Source organism: Taudactylus pleione, unplaced genomic scaffold (genome assembly GCF_031769625.1).
Source record: "Taudactylus pleione unplaced genomic scaffold, aTauple2 ptg000332l, whole genome shotgun sequence".
Classification (NCBI taxonomy): domain Eukaryota; kingdom Metazoa; phylum Chordata; class Amphibia; order Anura; family Myobatrachidae; genus Taudactylus; species Taudactylus pleione.
Genome location: NW_028284733.1, coordinates 574,049 through 596,812, shown reverse-complemented (window position 1 = coordinate 596,812; position 22,764 = coordinate 574,049). Strand labels below are relative to the sequence as shown.

Below are 22,764 nucleotides of genomic sequence, written 5' to 3'. Positions count from 1 at the left end.
GTGCGGAGGATTTGACTCATAAAGGGTTCTGTATGTGGCGTCATCTGGTGCCGGCCTCTTTCACGACCCCCTTGGGCGGTTTGTTTTCTCGGGATCCTCTCAATTGCGGATCGCCGGGCGGGCCCCATTGTTGTACCTCACTTGGGGTTACTTCACCATACTGCCCTTTTCATCTCAGGGTATCTCGCAGCTTCTTGCACTCTTCCCCTGTGACACAGACTACCGCTCCCTGCAGGGGTTTTTCGCAGTATATGAATTCCCCCTGGTGCCACAATAGTCTGTCATTCCCCTTGCAGGGATTACCACAACAGCCACCCTGGGTGGATGTCGTTTTCTACGAAACGCTAATTGGCGTGGTTGACGCCCTGTGGTTACTTCCCAGTTGGCTCTGCCGTGAACTGGGTACTGTTCGGGGCTCTTTCCCTCTTACACGGGGGGAAGCCTATTTCAGGTATTATTATCCCTGCTTTAGGGCTGGTAGCAGGTCCATTCTGGTTAGAGTGAATGTTGACCTGCACCTGTATCATACACCCTCAGTATTGCGTGCCTTCGGGTTACCTGTTGCTGACTAGCGGGTGGATCGCATAGCGGGACTCTGGCTGTTGCCAGATAGGAGGTGTTACAACAGTGTTTGGCCTCCTGTCCCAAATTCCCTGAGGGTCATCACGAGCCCCTCCTGGGGGGGATGGGCGTGTTACTCGTCTGATTACAGACGTTACTACGCCTCCCATTCCTGCGTGGTCGGATTCTTCGGATCCGTAGGTGGTAACTCTGCCTGAAATCAGTATACTTGCTTTCAGGAGTTGTTACCCATCCTACCATGGCTATAGCATGGTTGGTTAATACTATTGCATATTGGGTTGATGCATTTGTAACGTTTTTTCCCCTCCAACACGTCGGGGGTTCAAATGTATTTGGTCGCTCATGTAATATATGCTGTTGTCATAGGTGGAAATGCCTATATTGGATACCAGTCTCCTAACTTTCAGAGTTCCGGCTGCGACTGTATCCTCCGTAATACCCTATGGCTGCGCTCTGGGAATGCAGAGGTGCAGATACCATCTTTAGGGTTGATATTGTTTGGTCCTGACCTTGACAAGATTGTAGTAACATTGGCAGTATTACTAACGACAAGTTTACCGCTTTCAGCTATGCCCACTACAAGGCCTCAGACTAAGTCTGTTAAGTCTTTTTTGTCCTCTGGGTCAGCCTAAAGGTCTGTTTCTTCGTAGACTGTCGGCATCTACAAGGGCCGACATATCCAGTACCGAGCAGGCCTGGACTGCCAGCCGATCCTGCTTCTGAACCTACGGATATCTCTTCAGTCTGACGGGACAGGCCTACAACTGGGAGATACCGATTTTCTCAGTTCGCCCGGTATTAGTGTCAAGTTGCCGCGGCTACGTGGGTAGGAGGGTACGCCCTCTTTACAAGGGCCTTACAGATCCAGAAAGCTATGCAGTTGTTGCGGTAAGCGGAGCTAATTAGGCCATCCCCACTATCTCAGTGAGGGACTGGTTGTTCTGTTTTCTTTCTGGTGCGGTGGCTGAATGGTCCTCTTTGGCCTATTCTCTGTCTCAATTCCCTGAACCAGTTCCTAAAGCTACCTGGGCTCAGGAGGAAATCCCTATGCTCCATCATACGATGTTTGGAACCTGGGGACTTTAGGGTATCACTGGATATACAGGACGCGTGCCTACGGGTACTTACAGAGACCTTTCCTCAGCATGGGCTGAGGTTTGCTGTATCACAGCAACACTTACAATTTTTTGGGCTCTGCCTGTTGGGACTGTCCTCAGCCCCATAGGGGTTTACCAGCGTTTTGGATTTTCTGACAGTTCTTCTGTTCAGTATATCCCAATGCTCCTGTACCTGGACGGCCTCCTGCTCTTAGCGGGATCACCGGGGTACTTTACGGCCAGGTCAGGATGACTGTGGCTTCTTCAGGGTGCAGACGTTTAATCAACGGGGAAAAAGTCCTCCCTGCATCCCTCTCTGGGTATTCTTCATCTAGGATCCCTGCTGGATTCTCAGAATCTGAGAATTCTTCTGGCGTAAGACGGAATCTCCTCTCTTCCATTAGGAGTACATGGTTGTCTGCGCAGTCGACAGATGTCTTTACACTCTGGGATGCATGGTGGAATGGGCTCAGTTCCATTCCTGGCCTTTCGATAATTGGCTCATCTCCAGATGGAATGAGTTTTTTCTGTCGGATAACTGTTCAAACGATGATGCTCTCTCCGGAGGCAAGTCGGTCCCTGTCCGGGTGGCTATGGCCATCTCGTCCAGGGTTTTCTTTGCTAGGGACAGTGTCTGGATCGAATCCTTTTCAGTGCAGTTGGACGTCTGTCGATTCCACCCTGTCAATTAACTTACTCTGGCATAACTCTTGTTTCCCGGTGAACCTGAAAAGGTTCAGTCCGACAGGGTCAGGACAGTGGCTTCCTTTTTAGCAACACTGTTCGTTGGGTGGCAATGACAGGTATGTCACATATTCGGACATAGTCCGAGGGTCTCCTCCCGACCATCTCGGCAGCGTTCATTTCAGGAGCTCTCCATTGGGAAGCGGGAGTCCTCAGCCGTCACGACGTGCATCCCGGGGACTAGTCTCTTCCCCAAGAGAGGTTTCATCTCCTGGTGAGCAGGGGGGGCCCCCCTGAGGTGACCCTCATGGCCTTCTGACTTTATCACACTATGGTGTTACAGTTCAGCTCTGGGGATTCTGAAGCAAACTTCAGCGACTCTTTGTCGGTGAAGTGGTCCTTCCACTTTGTGTACCTGTGTTCTCCGGTCTCCCTTCTTCCTCGAGGTCTTTGGAAGTGTTTTCAATCGAGACGGAGATGCTTTCCTGCTGGTGGCTCCTGATTGCCCCAGATGTCAGGGGTACTTGGATCTTCGGAGTCTCTACATCGATACTCCATCCCTGATGCTTCACTGCCCGGACCTGTTGTCTCAGGGTCCTTGGTTTTGCCTTGGACCTGGATCGTTTGTCTTTGACTGTGTCCTTACAGTGGTCTTACGGCTTCCCTGGCTTTGTCATCGTTGGAATGATTAGAGCACATGGATCAGCTTTTGCTGGGACCTACCACAAACTGTGGCAGCCATAAATCTTATGGTATTGTACCTGTCGATACAATCCTCCGGTGTCCAGGATTTCCAGATATTCTGGCATTCCTTCCGGCTGGCTTGGGTTTCACACTTGGCCTGGTCTTCCTGACAGTGCGGATCTCTACACTGTCAGTATGGTTAAGATATGGAATGGCTTCACTCTGGTATCCAGTTCATCCTTTGGAGTGTTTTCTTGATTATGCCTCCATTTGTCCTCCCTAGGGACTCCTTGGGAGTAAGTAGTGGTTCTTCGTTACCTCCGGGGACAGTCAATGGAACCGCTGGTTGTGATAGCCATTACATGGTCTATTGCTTAGGCTCTCTCTTTCTCTCAGGGTGTTTATATCAACCAGGAGAGTGTCTGAATTGGGAGCGTTCTCATGTGGCTCCCTCTTCTGGAGGGCATCATGTCAGGGTGGGAGTTGCTCTCGCCCTGTGTTTCTTCTTAGTGGTTTTCTGGTTCCATATTATTCTGGAACTTATGGTACGGTCATTCTGTCCCCAGTCCTCTCGGCTGGTGTGGCCTCATTGACTGTGGTCTGGCCTCTTTGGATTTATGTGATCCGTTCAGGTTCCTTACGGAAATCGGACTCCTTATTGGTGGTCTGAGATTTCTGGTTTTCACAGGAAAGGATGGCCGGCCTATAACCAAATGTTGGCTTGGATGGCCTCGTAGGTCTTCCTCAGGGGCCTACCCATGGGTAGGCCTTCCTGTTGTTGATGCTTGTTTTTTCTCGGGCCATGTGACCCTCGTGTGCGGCTCGCTGTGGCGCCTCGGCTGTTTTGCCTTACTAGGTGGCCACGTGGTCTTCTGTCCACACCTTTTTAAGGTTCTAGGCATTGGTTTCCTTTGCCTCTCAGGATGCTTCCTTTTTGGCGACGGATTCTCCTCTCAGCACAGGAGCGTCCCCACCCTTGGTTGAACTGCTTTGGGACATCCCCAAGGTCAACCCTGTGGACCCCCTATGGACCCTGAAGTAGAAAACAAGAGATATGGTAAGAACTTACCTTTGTTATCTCTGTTTCTACGAAGTCCATAGGGTCCACAGGGCGCCCGCCCTGACGCACCTGGCTTCATATGGGCTGTGTGGCTGGTCACCGGTTTTCCGTCTCCCATTTCGGTGAGTATGGTTATTGAGTGTTCCAGTTTTCTCTCTCTTTTTCTCTCCTCCTCCGGCCTTTGGCTACTTACAAACTGAGGTGCCTCTGGCTTGGGGGTGGGGTTATAGGGAGAGTGGACCCAGTGCATCCTGGGAGCTAAAAGCTTTAACTGCGTGGTGCCCGGATTTGGTTCCCAACCTATACCCCAAGGTCAACCCTGTGGACCCTATGGACTTCGTAGAAACAGAGATAACAAAGGTAAGTTCTTACCATATCTCTTGTTTTTAAATATAGATATACAGGCAGGTGTAATGGTTTTGGCATATACAATCTCATAGGTTGGGTGTAATAATAAATGCCACAACCTCCACTGCCTCTTCAACACTAAAATCAAGCTAAGGACCTGTTTTCCTGTTCACAGGCTGGGCACATGGCCCTCGATGACCGGATACCGTCCTCTGTGCCCCCGGCACACACTGCGCCATATACCGCCATCACTTTATGCGAGGATTGTAGAAATAAACCGTGCTTTACCCAAACACTTGCGTCAAATACAGCGGTTTATAAAAGCCAGTTTAAATGCTACTTGTTTAGTTATTATTTTGGTGACTCTCTACCTTCAGAGTCTCCGGAGGAATCACAGATCTCAGGACCCCAGTGTCAGGTTAGTGACGTCTGCCCTTTGGTAGAGTCACCCCCCCCCCCCCCTCTTACTGAGTGCTATTTGTTGAAGGATGGTCATTTTGATGCATGTGACCTAGCAGTGTTGCCTGCAGAATGCTGTGTGTAATTTACTATAGAAGAAAACGCAACCGCTGTATAGGAACAGATTGCTTTCGTGCAGTACATCTTATTGTCCTGGTCTTTGTCAGATTGCCATTAATCTATGCCAACCATTTGAAAATGAGATCCGCAGGAGGAGCTCTGCCGCCAAATCATCCGAGGGGAAATCTTATGTAACATTTATAGTCCCAAACTGGTGAAAAGAACAATCGGGGACAAAATAAATAAGTGACTTTTTGTTTTCTTTTTTTTCGTAAGGTCACATGACCAGGTGCCTTGTTTATTCTTATTGGATGAGCCTAGAACTCCCCACATCCAAATCTGACAATAGCAGGTGTAGAACCATTGCCCAGAGTGATTAGTTTTTAGTGGAAGCTGTCACTTGTACAAAGCACCTCATTCCCTCTCACTGCTTCCTAGTCAATATATAGAATACATCTCTGTAGCAGAATAGCTGGGACAGAGGCACAGCTGCCTGTAACATGTGATAAATTTTTTTTATTATTATCGTTTATTTATATGGCGCCACAAGTGTTCCGCAGCGCCTTACAAGGTACATAACCAAAAAGTGACTTACAGTAAAATACAATACAATCAAGAATAATATACATTTATACATAGGTGGCCATAACATCCAACTAAGCAACAAAGCATAGGCACCAAGTGTTAGGAGGAGAAGCACAAGAGGGTAGAGGGCCCTGCTCGCAAGAGCTTACATTCTAAAGGGGAGGGGCAGACAGACGGGCATGACACAGATGGGGAAGACAGGGAGGATGGAAAATGTAATAGCAAGTTAGGATGAGAGCTGGAGAGCATTGATGAAGTAGTGGGTCTTGAGAGCACGTTTGAAGGATTGTAGAGAGGTGGAGAGTCGGAGAGGGAGAATTCCAAAGGTGGGGAGCAGCACGGGCAAAGTCTAGTAGCGGCATACAAAATGGTGAGGGTAACGCCTCTCTGCAGCAACATCACATGAGGTCCAGACATTAGCAAATAATTGGGGCAATTCTGCGTTTTGCAGATGATTGTGCAACTTATTTTTCTTGTTTTCTTTTTTGCACAATGTGTGTGAGATTCACCAATTACCATTTCCAACCCCCCAAAAATGGTCGGAATCGGTAAATCAGGTTGTCCAACATGTTGAATGTCACTACCCAATCTGGGCATGTAGTTTGCTAGTGTATAGCCACAATCAGCCCATTTGCAGACCATGTTCGCCGATGGAACAATTTTTGGTTGTAGACGTGACTGGTAAAATGATGACCCTTTGAGATGATGTATGGGCCACTCTCATGATGTGCAGATTCGATCTTAAGAGTACAAAAAAAAAAACGTTCTGCAAATTGCTGAAAATTTTGGCAGTGTATAGGCGCTTATTGATGGATTGGAGAATCGTTAAATTGGGGGGTGGAGGGCTGGGGGAAATTATTTATTATTTTTGTATTTCAGTGGATGCAAATACTGATTTTTCCTTTTGATTGGGGCCATTGCTTCGTTTTAATATGAAAAGCCGGGTCCAGTGTTTGTCCAGTAGAGTCCTTTGTATCCTAACGTATGGATTAAATGCATTCCTGGGTCACATTATGGGATTTGGATCGTATTGTGACCTGTCCTATAGGATGACTCTCTGCTGCTTATTGAATCTGCTGTTGGGGGGGGTCTCTGCAGAGAGCTGAGTGAGCGAGCGGCATTCCGGGTGCTTTCCTTGGCCGCCCGCTGGTAAAGGACTTCTGAGCTGTACTGCAAATCCAGCCGTTCCAGCACCTGGTAAAAAAAGGCAGCTTGGCCTTCCAGCCACGCAGGAATCAGAAGCATAAGCTAATTTAATCTTCCCTCCACAGTAATGTTCTTTTAAACATGCTCCGGGGCCTGTTTCGCTACCTAGGGTTTGGAAATGAACTTGGCTGTCACTTTGGCTGAGAAATGCTCTGTCCCAGAAGCCGGACTTAAAGGTGTGCGAGGAACAGGGGGACATGGGAGGGGGGCGAGCACTGTCACTTCTCGTTACCGGGAAGGACTTTACAGGCTCCCTGGTGGTGGAGTGGGGCAGTAATTGGCGTTATTGATGGATTTGTCTGAGGATCAGTCAGAGAACAGAGAGTCCCGGGGCTGCAAGCATTCACCGCTGGAAATGTAACACACGGCTCCAGATACATTACACAATGACTCTGTACATACTAATCGCACAGCTCACAGACTCCTTACGGTGCATACCCTGCACTGTCTGGCCGCTTATGCCCTCCAATCCCACGTTACAAGGGTCCACGTAACCAGCCTGCACTCCACGTCATCCCACCTAATGGAAGCAATACAGACAGATCCCATATCGGGGAGAAGAGCAAACCGTCCAGCGCTTTGGTGGATGTAAGAACATCTCTGTCTTATCTCGTATTCCAGTGCTCCGATCGATAAACCTATCCCTTTCAGCACAATGTATTCTACAGCAAACACTTGATGCTCTCAGTATATAGTCGGTAAAAATGCGTTGCCCCGTTTTTTTTAAGGTTTCGTTAAAATTTTATCACTTGAGCCTATTTTTACGTGAGGGCTATTCCCAGATACTTTTTATGTTTTTTTTTTTAAAGTCAATTTTGCAAATGGTCCCTATGGCGTGACTTGCCGGTTGTGACCGCCGTAAGCGTTTGTACGTGCAAAAAAAGGTGCACAGGATTAGTTGCACATTTATCCTTCCTGTGAAATTGATCACAGTGCTAAAATATCTCTGAAGCACAGTGGCAGCTACTCACGAATGCGGTAGCCGTGGGAGTGAGTGCCCTAGGGTCTGACTGGTTGGGGAGTGGGATCATGTAAAGGAGGCTTTTGGGGTCCATGTATGCCACATTTACGTTTTTGCAAAGAAGAGCTTCAAAGTCCGGATTTAGAGTTGGACATATACGTAAAACTGTTGCCCACAAACTTTTGAACTGTAAAACGAGCGTGGATTTTAGGTTTAGCATCACTAGGACTTGGTACCCCTATGCCTAAAACAGCGGATCGGGGAAGAGCAAGGAAGTGGGACAATATTGCTGTAGATCTGCCTGTAATGTGACCAGCCCAGACAGTATGCAGTCGGGAAGCCAGCGGACGTAAGCCCGACGGCCGGCTTCCCGACTGCTTTATCCCGGCGAGGGTTAAATGACAGGCGTCTATATCTAGACGCTTGCCATTTTACCGACGCCGGGAGACCGGCATCCTGATCGAAGTGATGCCGGGCGCCGCTGCGGACAGCCCTGGGGAGGGGAGGGTTAGTTTAGTGCTCCCTGGGGGGACTTAGGGTTAGGCACCCCCCCCGGGAGGTTAGGGTTAGGCACCCCCCCGGGAGGTTAGGGTTAGGCACCCCCCCGGGAGGTTAGGGTTAGGCACCCCCGGGGGGATTAGAGTTAGGCACTGGGGGGAAGTTTAGGGTTAGGCACCCCTAAGGAGGGTTAGGTTAGTTGATACTTACCTGGGGACGATCAGGATTTTCAGCCATGTCTGCCAGCTGCTGTCGGGATTTCAATTCATACCTATTCCGCCCAGACTGGCATTAACTGACAAGGCTGCCATTTTGGTAGGGTGACCCCCCGAGCTTGTTGTACCCCTTTTTACTTACATTTTTTTTAGAGGGGGTTTCTTTGCTTTTCGTTTTTAATTTTTCCTGTAAAATCTAAAGATACGGCCGTATAATACGCTCTCTCTATTTTGAGCTACACTTCTTGTACCCTCCTCCAGAGCAGACCCTATTAAATGTTTATTTGCAAGGGTGGGGGTGGGCATGTAGTGGTTATTCTAGCACCCTGCACCTGTCAAAACATGTGGAGTTCCTCTTTTCTGCCTGGGGGTGTCGCTCTCTGATCTGGTGCTTCTAGCACCCTCCGCTGATGCAACGAACTGCTGAGCTACAGACCACAGTGTGCTAGAAGCACCAGAGCAGAGAGCAACACCCCCAGGCAGAAAAGAGGAACTGCACGGCTTGCGACAGGGTGCTAAAATGAACACCAGACGTGTAATTATTGACTCATACATGCAAAGTCTACATTTTCATACAGAAATAAGTGCATTTATTGAAGACCATAACTTAATAGTTTTTATTTATATATATATATATATATATATATATACATATATGAACTTTACTATGTCTTGCTGTGCACACTGCATCAAGTAAAAAAAATAGTTGTTTTAACAGACTGCTAATCATATATTTTCTCAGCTTACTTAATTGTGTGTGCTTACTGTGTGCGCGACTCCTATTTATCCTGGGAAATCACAAGGCAAGTTTTTCTTCCCGTTTGCTCGTCTGAAAGCTGCACAGAAGTAAGGAAACCGCCTGCAGAACATGATTTACTAGAGTTTGTAGCGCTAGAAGGGGTTAAATCATTACGGCCGTTCTGCTTTCTCCGTAATAGAGGTTATAAATCCTCCCATCCATTTGGGAGTCTTTCTCTTCCCAGCCATGGCTGTGACCCACGGCTTTCCCGGAGCCCCCGAGCCGGTGGATAAAGCACTCACTGGAGGCCTGCGCCTTTTTGGTTGAGTTTTCGTGACCTCAAGCAATACAGGCTCCCTGTGGGCTCAGCTCCCTTAACGAACTGGCCAAGTTCCAGACTGCAAAGCACAACTTTAGCAAGAGCTGAGAGCTCGGCGTTGGGAAACAGAATTGATTGTCCACATTCTTGGCTTCCAGAAAAATGAGTTCTTGAAGACGCCTAAATTAACTCTTTGCTACTTTGCGCGCTGGTCTGAACTTCTCACTACTTTAGATACAGTACCCTCATGATTTTTTGCTTATTATCCAGAAATACGTCAGTGCTTGGTGTCCGTGCTTCTCAGATTAAAGTATTCTCCAGCAACAAAATATCCTTCCGAGCATTTTTGACCATCGTGGTCTTTAATTTTATAAATGCCGTGCTGGCGATTTCCCTGCATTACTCCTCACCCCTGAGCCTGCAAGATAAGGGATATGATGCTCCTGTAGTTGGGCAATCTCCTATGCGCACTGTCACACATGGCACGCTACAAAACTGACCCAGTCATTGCTCGCAGATATATCGGCACATCCGACTGTGTGCAATGAAGGTCCACCGACCATCCGTACACTTGCTGCAGGCATCCAGCAGAACGATTGGTAAAGCTGGGGTACACACTTGTCCAAGCTTTGGGAGATCCGGTTCCTGACCAACGGGACCACCGCCGACAGATCCACAGACCAGATCCTGGTCGCCTGTCTGGTCTCCTGGTTTTTAAACAGGCTTAAAAACTAGGAGACCCAACCACTGACCAGGCGAACAATGTTGTAGTGTGAGGGCTGCGGTGACCGGAGCTGGCAACCGATCTCCGATACGGTCTCCACCAGTGCGACGCAGCGGGTGTTAGTCCGACGGCGTAGGAGTAGCGATGAATAGCTCCTGTAGATCTAAGACACCTGGGGGAAGTACTGAATGGGCTGCGGCCATGTAAAAGAGCTTAAAGGGTGCCGTCTTATAGGTGAAGACGCCGTGGAAGTCCTGGGGGAGGTGGCCGCCATGTAAAAGAGCTTAAAGGCCGCCTCCCCCCAGGTGAAGGTGCAGCAAAGTTAATTATTTAAACATTGAGTGTTTTTGTTTTTATTTTAAAGTTTCTTTTACAGGGGTACTATAGGTATCAGCGAGCCCTTAATGCCCCGTTCGCTGGTACTTGTAGTTCCACCTGTAAAAGACAATATTACACTTTTACTAATGGACCATCAACTTTGCACCCACAGCCCAGGTGTGTCGGGGATAGCCCTGTGCTTCAGCCCTGGCCTTGAGAGCCCTGAGGGGGGGGGGACACACCCTTTATTAGGGCAGAGCTAAGCTATGCCCGTGTCAGTTGGTATGACACTTGCTGGAGAGGATGAGGGAATTAGTTGCGAATTCTCTATGGTGCTGACTATTACATCCGGCAAGTTACTTGTTTACCGCTCAAAACATCTGGAGGGTGTGTTGTGTCACGCCAAAATGTTGGAGTGAAATTCTGGCCAATTTACATGTACTCGCATTCTATTACATACAGAGACTTCAGTCACACTGGGAAGTTCGGAGGCTTTTACAGGCCCCACATATAGTAAATCGCTAGTAATTGGTGGACAGTAGTAAGGAAAGTATAGGTGGTGCAAGCCTTTGCAGGTGTAGTCCGCTGTCTAAGTGTCGTTACCTACCCATGATGAGTGTGTGTGTATGTGTAGGCCACTTGTTGTATATTATTGCCTTAAGCTGCCTTTATATTAGTAATGTCTTGCAATATAATATATTATAACACTACTAATGTGCAAAATAAAACTTTCACATCACTTTATTTTTTGTCTGTTAAAATAACATAACCCTGTGCGCAATCACTTGTACACCCAGCCAGTTACACCGGTATAACGTGCACGTAGGCCTGACTGGTTCTCTGGGATGTCCTCTTTAAAGCTGTAAGCAAAACCTTTGTTGTGGTGCGTGACCTTGTGTTCTGCACCCTGAATAATAATCCTGTAAGGCCTGCGATGGCCGGCTCAGCCCTGACCCCGGACACTGAAGGCGTTGGAGTACGCACAAAGCCGGGATTATGGCTCTCATGAGAAGGGAGCGGCCGCCGTTCTTTGCAGGGTGAAGGACACCTTGTGAGCTGGAGGAAAGTAAGGGAACATCTACCCGCTTAGACTCTATATACAGTGTAAGTTATTAGCAGTAACATCCCGTAACACAGTATTTCTCATTCTACAGCTGTCCGTACAACCAACACGATACGGATTCGTATCGTGCAGGCCAGGAATTGCCTAGAGAGCCCTTCTCCTCCTTGCCCTGTGTTTTCTACCCACTGGCTGAGTTATCATCTCATCTAAACGAGGGCACAGATGCCGGCTACATTCACAGGACGAGCCCTCCCTCCCTCGCCCCGTCCTCCCACCTCCTGGCCCCCGCATCCAATCCACAGACCTGTCAGTTCTGCTTTTCCGCTCTAGTAATCTTAGCAGAGAGCCGTCCGCACTTTGTTTTATTTTATCATTTAGTTATTTATTTTTGCCGCCTTTCATCAAATCCACATAGGATGGAGTGATTTGCCTTCTATACAGATGCTGCAAACGCTTTCTTTTTACACAAGCCCAATTCACATTAGGGTTCAGCACCCTTTTTTATTGGCTTAACCCAGCGCCCGGGCCCATGACGGCCTGGTTTTGCTCTCCTCTGTCGCTGGTCTTTGTCTCGCGGTGGCTGCAGTTTCCCCTCCCCTGGCCTGTCCGTCACCGACATCGCTCTTTCCCCGTCTCATAACTCAATTTTTTTTCTGTTCCTTCTACATCTTTCCTGTCTCCCTCCTATGGCTAATGATACAGAAAGGCTGATTCAGATGGTATCTGCTGCTCCCTCCGCATTTTAAATGTCAGCGCAGCGAGCGCACGTCTCCCCCCAAGTGTGCGATGCTCTCGGACAGGGTGCCGATTAGTACATCCTGCATACAGCATTGTCACGTTAAGCAGCACCAATCAAAGCCCAGCGTTTCATTGCCCTGGCACTGTGTACACTGCAGGCGTATCGAAGCTGATTACTCCCAAGTGCCAGGCGGTTATTCCGGCACAGGATTTTTGACCTTGAACGCCATAGTCCCTTTGCCTGGGGCATCGTATTTTCATGACATAATCTTCATGATTTTTCCCTGTGCATGCAAGAAAATGAAGAAGAAAAAAAAAATGCATATTGTCTGCAGTAATACAGAGTAGCTGCCCCTGTATAGTACAAGGAGCGCACACCGGGGCTAACCTGTTTCTTATGCAGTGACATTGCCTGTGGGTTATTCATTCTCCTGTGTACAGGCAGCACGCCTGTCTAATCCTGTTACCTGGCTCATGGGAAATGGATGAAATTGTCAGTATATTTTTACAGGGATTTGATATGTGTTATACAGAGGAGATGCCGGATATTTAGCTCCCCCCCTGCTGATCCTCATTCTGGTGTGAATCCCAGCTGTACAATCTTACATGCACCCTATAAGTAGGCATTAATACAAACTCTTATGGGGGGAAAATAGGGCTAATATATATGTTCGATAATATATATATATATATATCACAGGGGCTCTGCACTCACCATAATAACAATAATAATAATAATAAACAGTGGGGTTTTGGTTCACGAATTGATCAATGCATTTAAGCTTGCAGCTCCCGTCAAGGGACCCCACTTTGCTGCAAGTCCCCTACTCTATTGCTCAGAATTATAACCGGGAAATGGCTATCACATTATGTTTTTAAACAATGTGGTCACATACCCTGTTGCACGCCAAATCTAAGGCTGTGGATTAGTGAGATTATGATATATATAATATACCGCCAGATCCCATGCTACTCTGCTAGCGCTGTGCATCTTTCAGTCATGTTTGGGACAAGGACGCACTAGGAAACTGCACTGGTTGATTTGGCATGTGACAGTGTATATTTGACTGAGTCTGTATATGTAGCACAACGGAACTTGGCCTGGGAAAAAAACGCGGTCGCTGCATCGTAGCTCTTCATATACAGATTTAGAGACTCAGTCGCGCACAGATGTACAAGTGTCGCATTTCAAATTAGTCAGCGCAGTCGGCTGGTGCGTCCCAGTCTAATAGCATTGCAGCAAAGATGCATCTTTGGCAGAAAGAGACACCTGGCCTAGCATAGTTGCACGGGGCATGGTGCGCCGAGACAGGCTTTTTTCGCGATTGTAGCAATGATGTGTAAGGACATAACAATCCATTCTTTTTTCGTTCCACTTGTACGACACACAATCTACCAATGTATTATTGTATGCTTATAATTGACAGTTGATACCAGAAAACATTTCTATAATAGGCACGAATACACCGTGGCTGGATAAATCCCACGCAGCCATTATCGTTGTTCTTGCTATTATCCATTTATAAAGCACCAACATATTAGTCGGCGCTGAACATTGAGGGGAATTATGAAATATGAACTAGTGAAACAGTAGACACAGGGGACACTGCCCAAACGATCTTGCAGTCTGAGTTTATTAAATAATGTCCCCTGGTGCCGGAGAGTCCGTTCTAGGTGGCACCTTTATGCGATTTTGCTGGCACCTACATTTAACAAACTGCTCCTGAATTGTTCCCAATTTTCCCCAGCCCCTACTGTACACAATATAATCTCCCAGCAGGTCTAACAGTGCGGTGATGTTACAAATATATAGGATGATTATCACTTTCAGGATTAACAGGAGTAGAGAAGAGTGTGAATCCGACAAACTGTAGTAATCAAATTGCTTCAACTCTCTCTATTTGTCTCTTAACCCGGAATTACCTCTCGGGGAGCTACCCGTGACCACCTTAGTTATTACCATGATATTTTCCCTTGCCTCTCTGTCTCTTACATTTCTAGAGTTAATCACATGTGGCACCAGCAAATCGGCCGTGCGAAATTCGCGTTGAGCATGTATGACCGCCATTTTCTTGCAGACACAACGTTCTACCACAATCTTCTGCCTGTGGGTTTTACAATATTTCCTGCCACTTTTGTAGCCTCACACTTCTCCCCTCTTTTTCAGGAGACCATCAGGACCGCCTTAGCCATGGGAGCTGACCGCGGCGTCCACGTAGATGTGTCCGCCAAGGACTCCGAAAGCCTTGGACCTTTCCAGGTCTCCAAGATCCTAGCCGCTTTGGCCAAGAAGGAGAATGTGAACCTTGTGCTCCTGGGAAAACAGGTGGGTAATGGAGAGGTGACTCGCTGATTGAAGATGCGGGAGGGGTCCTGGGAATAGTAATAGTCAGCCACCCAGGCCACCAGCATCCTGCGATAGCCAGGGTTTCCATATTGTTACAAGAAGTAGAACTTGGGTCAGTTATCCTGTACGTCTAATGGCCAGCATGTTATGCACCTGTCCTAGATGGTGTTTCAGACGGATGATAATTGTATGCTGTCATTTCATTGTCTCTGTGCACGTCTATATTATGTGTGCCTCCACACTCCTGTTTTCTCTGCACTGTTATTGTTTTACCGTTCCCTGTAAATCGCCTCCTGGAACCTGCCCTCCCCAGTGCACATCTCAGATAATGTTGTTCATAGATGCCCCCCAGCTCACCATTCTCCACGTTCTCCCTTTTTGCAGGCCATTGATGATGACTGTAATCAGACCGGACAGATGACCGCTGCTCTGCTCGACTGGCCTCAGGTACCGATCCTTCCCCGGCTGTGTTTTATTTTCTGGCAAATGAGAGCAATATCTCTGGGGACGAGGTTTAACGTGTGGAGCCGGGATCCAGGGGGTTTGCAGCTGAACTGACTGAACAATGGCTACTGCTGGGCCTTGGGATTGACCACCAGAGTAGAGATGTAACTCCTAGATATTGAACATAATGCACTTTTTGAGGATCTAAAACATAGTATTTGTGCTATAAGGGATACCCGCCTACATAAAGATGAATCATTTTCTAATTTGTTGTGACTAAGCAATACTTCTGTTCTTTGGCTTCCAAACCCGGTTGCCTCTCGGCCACAGACCTTAGCAACTGAAGGGTTAACAACCTCAACCATCTCTCATGCTACATTTGAATCACAGAATGTACTGTAACGGAGAAAGCATTCTGAGATGTAAGGTGAGCTTGCTGCAATTACTGGGAGCATTGCTAGAGGTGTGCTATCAGGCTCGCCAGATCATTTCAATAGCCAGAGGTGTAGACATCGGCATTTCTTAATATTTAGCTAATCTTATTCTTAGCAACTCTGATCTCGCTACTTTTCTTTGCGTGGTTGTGCCTAGCGAAGCGTCATGTATCTGGTAGGCAGACGTGGCTTTCGGTTACCCTTATTTACAGCCTGAGTACACTCAGGGGGTTATGGAGTTACCTCTCTGCCTGCTCCCGGTCTTATTTTCATTGCTCCCCGTACCTTGCCTATCCCCCAGTGATGTCCTATTCCTCCCCGATGTCATGTTCAGCCCGGATGTCATGAGTATTCCTTGCCACTAGCTTCTATGCATATTGTACTGAGAGGGGTTTCTCCCCTGACCTCTGGGAGAAGAGAGAGGGACTTGCAGGGAAGAGAACAGGTGCAATGGCCTCTCTACTGGACGGAGAGCTCTGCAGTCTGGTTAACTAGTGGAACAAATGATACAGAGAACAGTCTCCTGCATATATACATAACGGAGACGTCATTTCAATGGTAGGAACCTTTAGGCTGATGGGACAACAGATCGTCCACATCGGGCAGTTTGTACCCGCTTTGCCGCTGACTATGCTTGCTGCCACGCGTCGTCAGCGACATCGCAGGTGCATGCAGGTCCGACGGGCGGTATAGTCAGCGGGGGCCAAGCTACCACGTCGTCGCTCCCGGCATGGCAAGTGCGTACACGCTGATGCCGGGACCGCTGCACAAGACATCGCGCTGGTTACACGCCATTTAGTGTGTACCCAGCATAAAGGCCCCTAGACACTAGACGATATTTTGAACGATATAGCCGCTTCCGACGCATCGGAACAAGAAATCGTCAAGTGTGTACGCACTTTGCGCGCTCCCATGGCATCGTCCGTCGCATCTTCAGATCTTCTCTACCTGCAAGAAGATCTGTCAATCTCGTTAACGATTCCCCTCAGATCGTGCAGGGTATACGCACTACCGAACGACCAGGCGATATGGCTACATTATATAGTTAGCGATCTAACCACCAAACGATGCAAGATATATCGTGTGGTCGTTTGTTACATTGCACAGTGCGTATGCACCAGATCGTTTGTCCGGGAGCTCAAGGGAAATCGTTGACGACATCACATCGTTTGCAAGTCGTCTAGTGTGTGCCAGGCTGTAGTGTAAAGCTGGCTGCATATGGGCAGAGCCAGCTGCTCAGATCGTGCCGGGTAACAGGGCCAACGTCAAATTTGGGTGCACATGTAAATGCACATTTGATGGAATCAGGACGTTCAGCCCCTCATAAGATGACACACAGGGTAATTGCACTGATTTGAATGGACTGGCCAATAATAATGAGACTTTTCTGATACACACGTGTCCTGATGAACAGGGAAATGCTGACGTCAGAACTCGGGGCCTGATTCAGACCCGCTCGCAAGCGCTTGGGCGCTCTCGAGCGGGTCGATGGTGTGCGCAAGCCCCAGAGCGAGAGAGAAATTCTCTGGTTCCGTGGCTCACTACAAAAGGGGCGGCTGTCGATGTTGATCGACAGCTCGCCCCGTTTTGTAGGCGTGGCAGGGGGGGTTGCTTCACAAATGGAGGCGTTCCCATGCGAACGCCTGCCGTTTGTGGGCGGCCCTACTGACATCACCAGTGATGTCAGTGGGAGAGCTTCCGGCTCTATTAGAGCCAGAAGCTCTATGGGGCTTGCAGCCACGAGACCCTACCACAAGGGTCTCGTCGCAAGCCCCGATGGTCTTGACCATTGCGACCATCATCTTGGCCACTCGCAATAGCTTAGGGTGGTCACCCACAGCTATGCGAGCGGCCAGGAGGCTGCACAAAAAAAACACCCTGAGCGTCCATCTCTGAATCAGGCCTTCAGTGTATACAGGTATAAATTAGTAGCAGCAGAGTTATGGCACAAGATAATCTTTCTACTGTTATTGTTACTTGTGTTTTGATAACTTCAGACATCCCGGGTTCTAGAAAAGCCAGCGGTGTGTATAAATATCTTTTATTTACTCCTAAAGTGTCTTACATAGGTGAAGCTGTATCAGAAGCCTTTGCGGTACTAAGGTGTCTTCTGTTCTGATCCAGGCTACGTTTGCATCCGAGGTTACAGTTGAAGGGGAGAAGTTGACCGTGCTCCGTGAGGTAGACGGAGGGTTGGAGACGATCAGCATGAAACTCCCGGCCGTCGTGACCGCCGACCTCCGGCTAAATGAGCCGCGCTACGCCACTTTACCGAACATCATGGTGAGGCAGACGGTTATCACATCCAGTGTGCATATAGACGAGCAGTTATAAGCAATGTGCTCGGCAGCTTCTGGCGGTGGAGATATTGCGTATTTGGAATGGGAATATTAAGTAGTAATCGCACCGCCATGATCCTTTATCCGGGGCTCCGTGTACAGCTCACGTGGGCAACGCTGTGTTTACAGAAGCACTAAGTAGACTCTGGTGAAAGTGTCCCATCCATAAAACATACAGCTGCCGCTGGCTACAATATTCGTCTGTAACACGTCTGAAACTTCCTGAAAATAAACAATAAGTGGGTTTCCTTGTCATCGGATTGTATTATGCAGATCAGAATTGGGGAGACCCATTTGGTCGTACAGATCCTTCTGCTTCCCACAGTTCAGCAGGAGGGAGGTCGCATAGCAATGGGCAGGGTGAGCCCCCTCTATTTAGCTAAGAGATGACTGCACAGAATTTGGGGGACAAGGCTGCCATCTCCCTATCCCACCCCCACCCCAGCCCACTCTCCTGATTGTTTTTCAGAAAGCCAAGAAGAAGAAGATCGAGACAGTGAAGCCAACAGACCTGGGGGTGGACGTGACAAGTCGTATCCAGATCTTGAGCGTGGAGGATCCTCCGCAGAGAGAGGCCGGTGTTAAAGTGGAGACTGTAGAGGACCTTGTAAATAAGCTGAAGGAGACTGGGAGTATTTAACCAGGCCACCAGGTACTTTGTCAGTCTTATAGTACAGTGACTGGTGAGCTCATCCAATCAGTGGTTCCATTGTCTCATATACACCCGCTGACACCGATTCCCATGTGTGGAACATCTGGCACCCATTCACTTACACACAACACATGCTTCTATTGTGTATTGTCCCTGCTTTTTTTTTCTCTCAACAATGAGAACTTTACTTAGACCTCACTGCCCTGCAGCCACACAGATCGGTTGGGTTTCTTATCCGGTGCAGACAGCAGGGCACTGTTGTCATCACAGTGCCAGTGGCGCGTCCTGCCCTTGCTGTAGGGTCTCTGTGCACTGATGGGCAGCAAAGCGTGCTTAGTGGCCCTACTTCACCCTATGGAGGAACATTGCATGACGGCATGTACAGAAACACACAGACACTTGGCAGCGTCTCCCTGACAGAGTATGCAGACCATGTGCTGCACTGTTGTGGGTGGCTGTAGTGGGAAGGTGCTTTCCTGGAAGAAATGGCAGCTGCAACCCCCCGTTAGCTGGAGCACAAGGTGCAGAAAGATTATCAAATGGGTTCAAAGCTTAAATGTGCATCTTATGTTCCAAAGGATAAACAGGACCCCGAATTCTGCTCCCCTTTCTTAGGGTCCCAGAGAGATGAATTTTCTAGCAGTAGAATCTGGTTAAGCGACCATGGCCCGTATTCAATTTGAAGCGTTAAGTGAAGATCCGCGTTAAGTTACAGCTGATGACGTCATTTTCGCCTGTTTTGGTTTTCCTCCGTATTCAATTTGAAAGACTTTTCGCCTAGGCGGAAAGCCAATGCAATGTAATAGGCGGTAAAGTATCGCCTATGAATGGCCAGCAGAAAAGATTGCAGAATTGGGGTTTTGGGCTGCAACGTTTCGGGAACCCCCGTGCAGCCTTCAGACAGCCCCCCAAAGGTAATCTGTCAAAAAAAATAAAAACTTAACACCCCAAAAATTGACTTTGAAAAAGAGGGCGAAGAAAAAATGTTGGGGGACAAAGATGAAAACTAGCGAACTTGACTCTGGGGGGTCCCTAACTATGCCCCAAGTGGTTTTTTTTCATTGCAGGTGCTTGCGGCAGGTGGATTTTTCATGATTTTTCAACTTCACTTCAGCAACTTTTAAATATGCTGACCCCCATTTTCAAGTACCCCAAATTTGCTGGGATAAGTTATTTTCTGCAAAAATTACTCCTAAATACTATTCTGCATCACATATAGAAAAACGCTATTTAGCAGCTATTGAGCCCGTTTAAAAACACCAAATACCTTCAGCAAGCCAAATTGGGGGGTACCATAGTGAACCCCCATGTCAGAGCATCATTTGGGGGGTGACATGCTGATTTCCCCAAAAATGACAGTTTCCGCCTGTTACAGTATCGCCGGGTGCCGTTTACGCCTACTTTCAAATTGAATATGGGGTGAAGCCTACACAACAGGTGAGGTCGGCGTTAAGTGCGGGCCGCGTTAAGTTAACACGGCTGAGCTCAAATTGAATACGGGCACATAATGGTTGAGGTGAGGAAAGAAAATGTAGTGGCCAAGGGCTGAAAGCCCTTTGTTATAAAGCGGGGTGGTATTCATTCTGATTTTTATATTTCCATACTACTACTACTACTACTACTATTATTATTATTATTAACACTTATTTGGCATATTCGGCTGCACTTTATAATTGGTAACAAAATGTTAATAAAACCAGACTGGATAATAACAGACAGACAGACAGAAAGGTAAGAGGGCCCTGCTCGCACGCTTACACTCTGTAGGGAAATAGAAGTTGAATACTACACAGATTTTAGAAATTGTATCCATGATGAATATTTGTCACTTTAAACAGAGCGATTGTACTATTACCTAATGGTGGCGGGTTCAACCTGAATTAACATTCCCTCCCTGGGTGAAATTACAAACATGGCTGGTCCGGGTCTTCTCGTTATTACTCCTCTGCCAAATCCAGTATTTCTGAGGCCCATATGGAGTTGCAGACTTAAGCAAGAATTAGGATTATTTTATAAAGAAGCAGATTGAATAGAGATGATGTTCTATGGACACTGTCATCTTAAAAGTGATGTTCTCAGGTGTGGTGGCGTTGCATATAACGTATGGAGTAATGGTGGTTAAAATGTAGTCGGCGAGTTAGTTGGATGAAATTAACCCCTTGGCTGCTAAGAATGAGTCCTACTCGGCCTTAGCACAGTACAGCTGCTGGTAGAGTCCCGCTCACCCTGCAGTTGCAAGAAAACCCACCAATCACCTCTGTGACCGATGGGTTTCCTTGTAGTGCTGCAGCAGGACATCATGCTTGCGATCAGGTGCGTGTGTTGTGACATCATAAGATGTGCACACACATGCCCTCCACGGCAGCGAGCACTGTAAATGCCGGGGATAGGACGGAGGGTTTTTCTGAAAATGAATGTGCTTTTATGTCATTGGCATATACAGTGCATCCGGAAAGTATTCACAACGCTTCACTTTTTCCACATTTTGTTATGTTACAGCCTTATTCAAAAATGGATAAATTAATTTTTGTCCTCAAAATTCTATACACAATACCCCATAATGACAACGTGTAAAAAGTTTTTTTTAGAGATTTTTGCAAATTTAATAAAAAAAACAAAAACTATGAAATCACACGTACATAAGTATTCACAGCCTTTGCTCAATACTTTGTTGATGCTACTTTGGCAGCAATTACAGCCTCAAGTCTTTTTGAATATGATGCCACAAGCTTGGCACACCTATCTTTGGGCAGTTTCGCCAATTCCTCTTTGCAGCACCTCTCAAGCTCCATCAGGTTGGATGGGAAGCGTTGTTGCACAGCCATTTTCAGATCTCTCCAGAGATGTTCAATCGGATTCAAGTCTGGGCTCTGGCTTGGACACTCAAGGACATTGACAGAGTTGTCCTGAAGTCTCTCCTTTTGATATCTTGGCTGTGTGCTTAGGGTCGTTGTCCTGCTGAAAGATGAACTGTCGCCCCAGTCTGAGGTCAAGAGCACTCTGGAGCAGGTTTTCATCCAGGATGTCTCTGTACAATGCAGCATTCATCTTTCCCTCTATCCTGACTAGTCTCCCAGTTCCTGCCGCTGAAAAACATCCCCACAGCATGATGCTGCCACCACCATGCTTCACTCTAGGGATGGTATTGGCCTGGTCATGAGAGGTGCATGGATTCCTCCAAACAAAACGCCTGGCATTGATGCCAAAGAGTTCAATCTTTGTCTCATCAGACCAGAGAATCTTGTCTCTCATGGTCTGAGAGTCCTTCAGGTGCATTTTGGCAAACTCCAGGCGGGCTGCCATGTGCTTTTTACTAAGGAGTGGCTTCCGTATGGCCACTCTACCATACAGGCCTGATTGGTGGATTGCTGCAGAGATGGTTGTCCTTCTGGAAGGTTCTCCTCTCTCCACAGAGGAATGCTATAGCTCTGACAGAGTGACCATCAGGTTCTTGGTCACCTCCCTGACTAGAGCCCTTCTCCCCCAATCGCTCAGTTTAGACGGCCGGCCAACTCTAGAAAGAGTCCTGGTGGTTCCGAACTTATTCCATTTATGGATGATGGAGGCCACTGTGCTCATTGGGACCTTCAAAGCAGCAGATATTTTTCTGTACCCTTCCCCAGATTTGTGCCTGGAGACAATCCTGTCTCGGAGGTCTACAGACAATTCCTTAGACTTCATGCTTGGTTTGTGCTCTGACATGCCCTGTCAAGTGTGGGACCTTATATAGACAGGTGTATGCCTTTCAAAATCATGTCCAGTCAACTGAGTTTACCACAGGTGGACTCAAATTAAGCTGCAGGAACATCTCAAGGATGATCAGTGGAAACAGGATGCACCTGAGCTCAATTTTGAGCTTCATTGCAAAGGCTGTGAATACTTATGTAGGTGTGATTTCTTAGTTGCTTTTTTTAAATTAAATGTACAAAAATCTCAAAACTTTTTACACGTTGTCATTATGGGGTATTGTGTGTAGAATTTTGAGGACAAAAATGAATTTATTCCATTTTGGAATAAAGCTGTAACATAACAAAATGTGGAAAAAGTGACTACTTTCCAGATGCACTGTATATAGACACAAAGTGGTCATTTCTGATATTGCACGTAAAAAATACTGATCATGGCATTGGGGTATGACGTGCCCTAAAGTGCTAATATAGGCTCTGCACAGGGGTTGTGCCGTGAGCCGGTGAGTATTGTACCAAGGT

General features: G+C 47.5%; 1 protein-coding gene across 1 annotated transcript in view; it reads left to right on the top strand.

The window, feature by feature from the left end:
- Window positions 1-22,764, top strand: part of ETFB (electron transfer flavoprotein subunit beta) — a 65,243-nt gene that overhangs the window by 28,329 nt on the left and 14,150 nt on the right. The window contains exons 3-6 of the mRNA XM_088443667.1: window positions 14,508-14,666; window positions 15,072-15,134; window positions 17,690-17,848; window positions 18,374-18,556. Of these exons, the coding sequence (XP_088299793.1) occupies window positions 14,508-14,666; window positions 15,072-15,134; window positions 17,690-17,848; window positions 18,374-18,544 (552 nt within the window). The 3' untranslated portion in view covers window positions 18,545-18,556. The remainder of the gene's footprint in view (window positions 1-14,507; window positions 14,667-15,071; window positions 15,135-17,689; window positions 17,849-18,373; window positions 18,557-22,764) is intronic.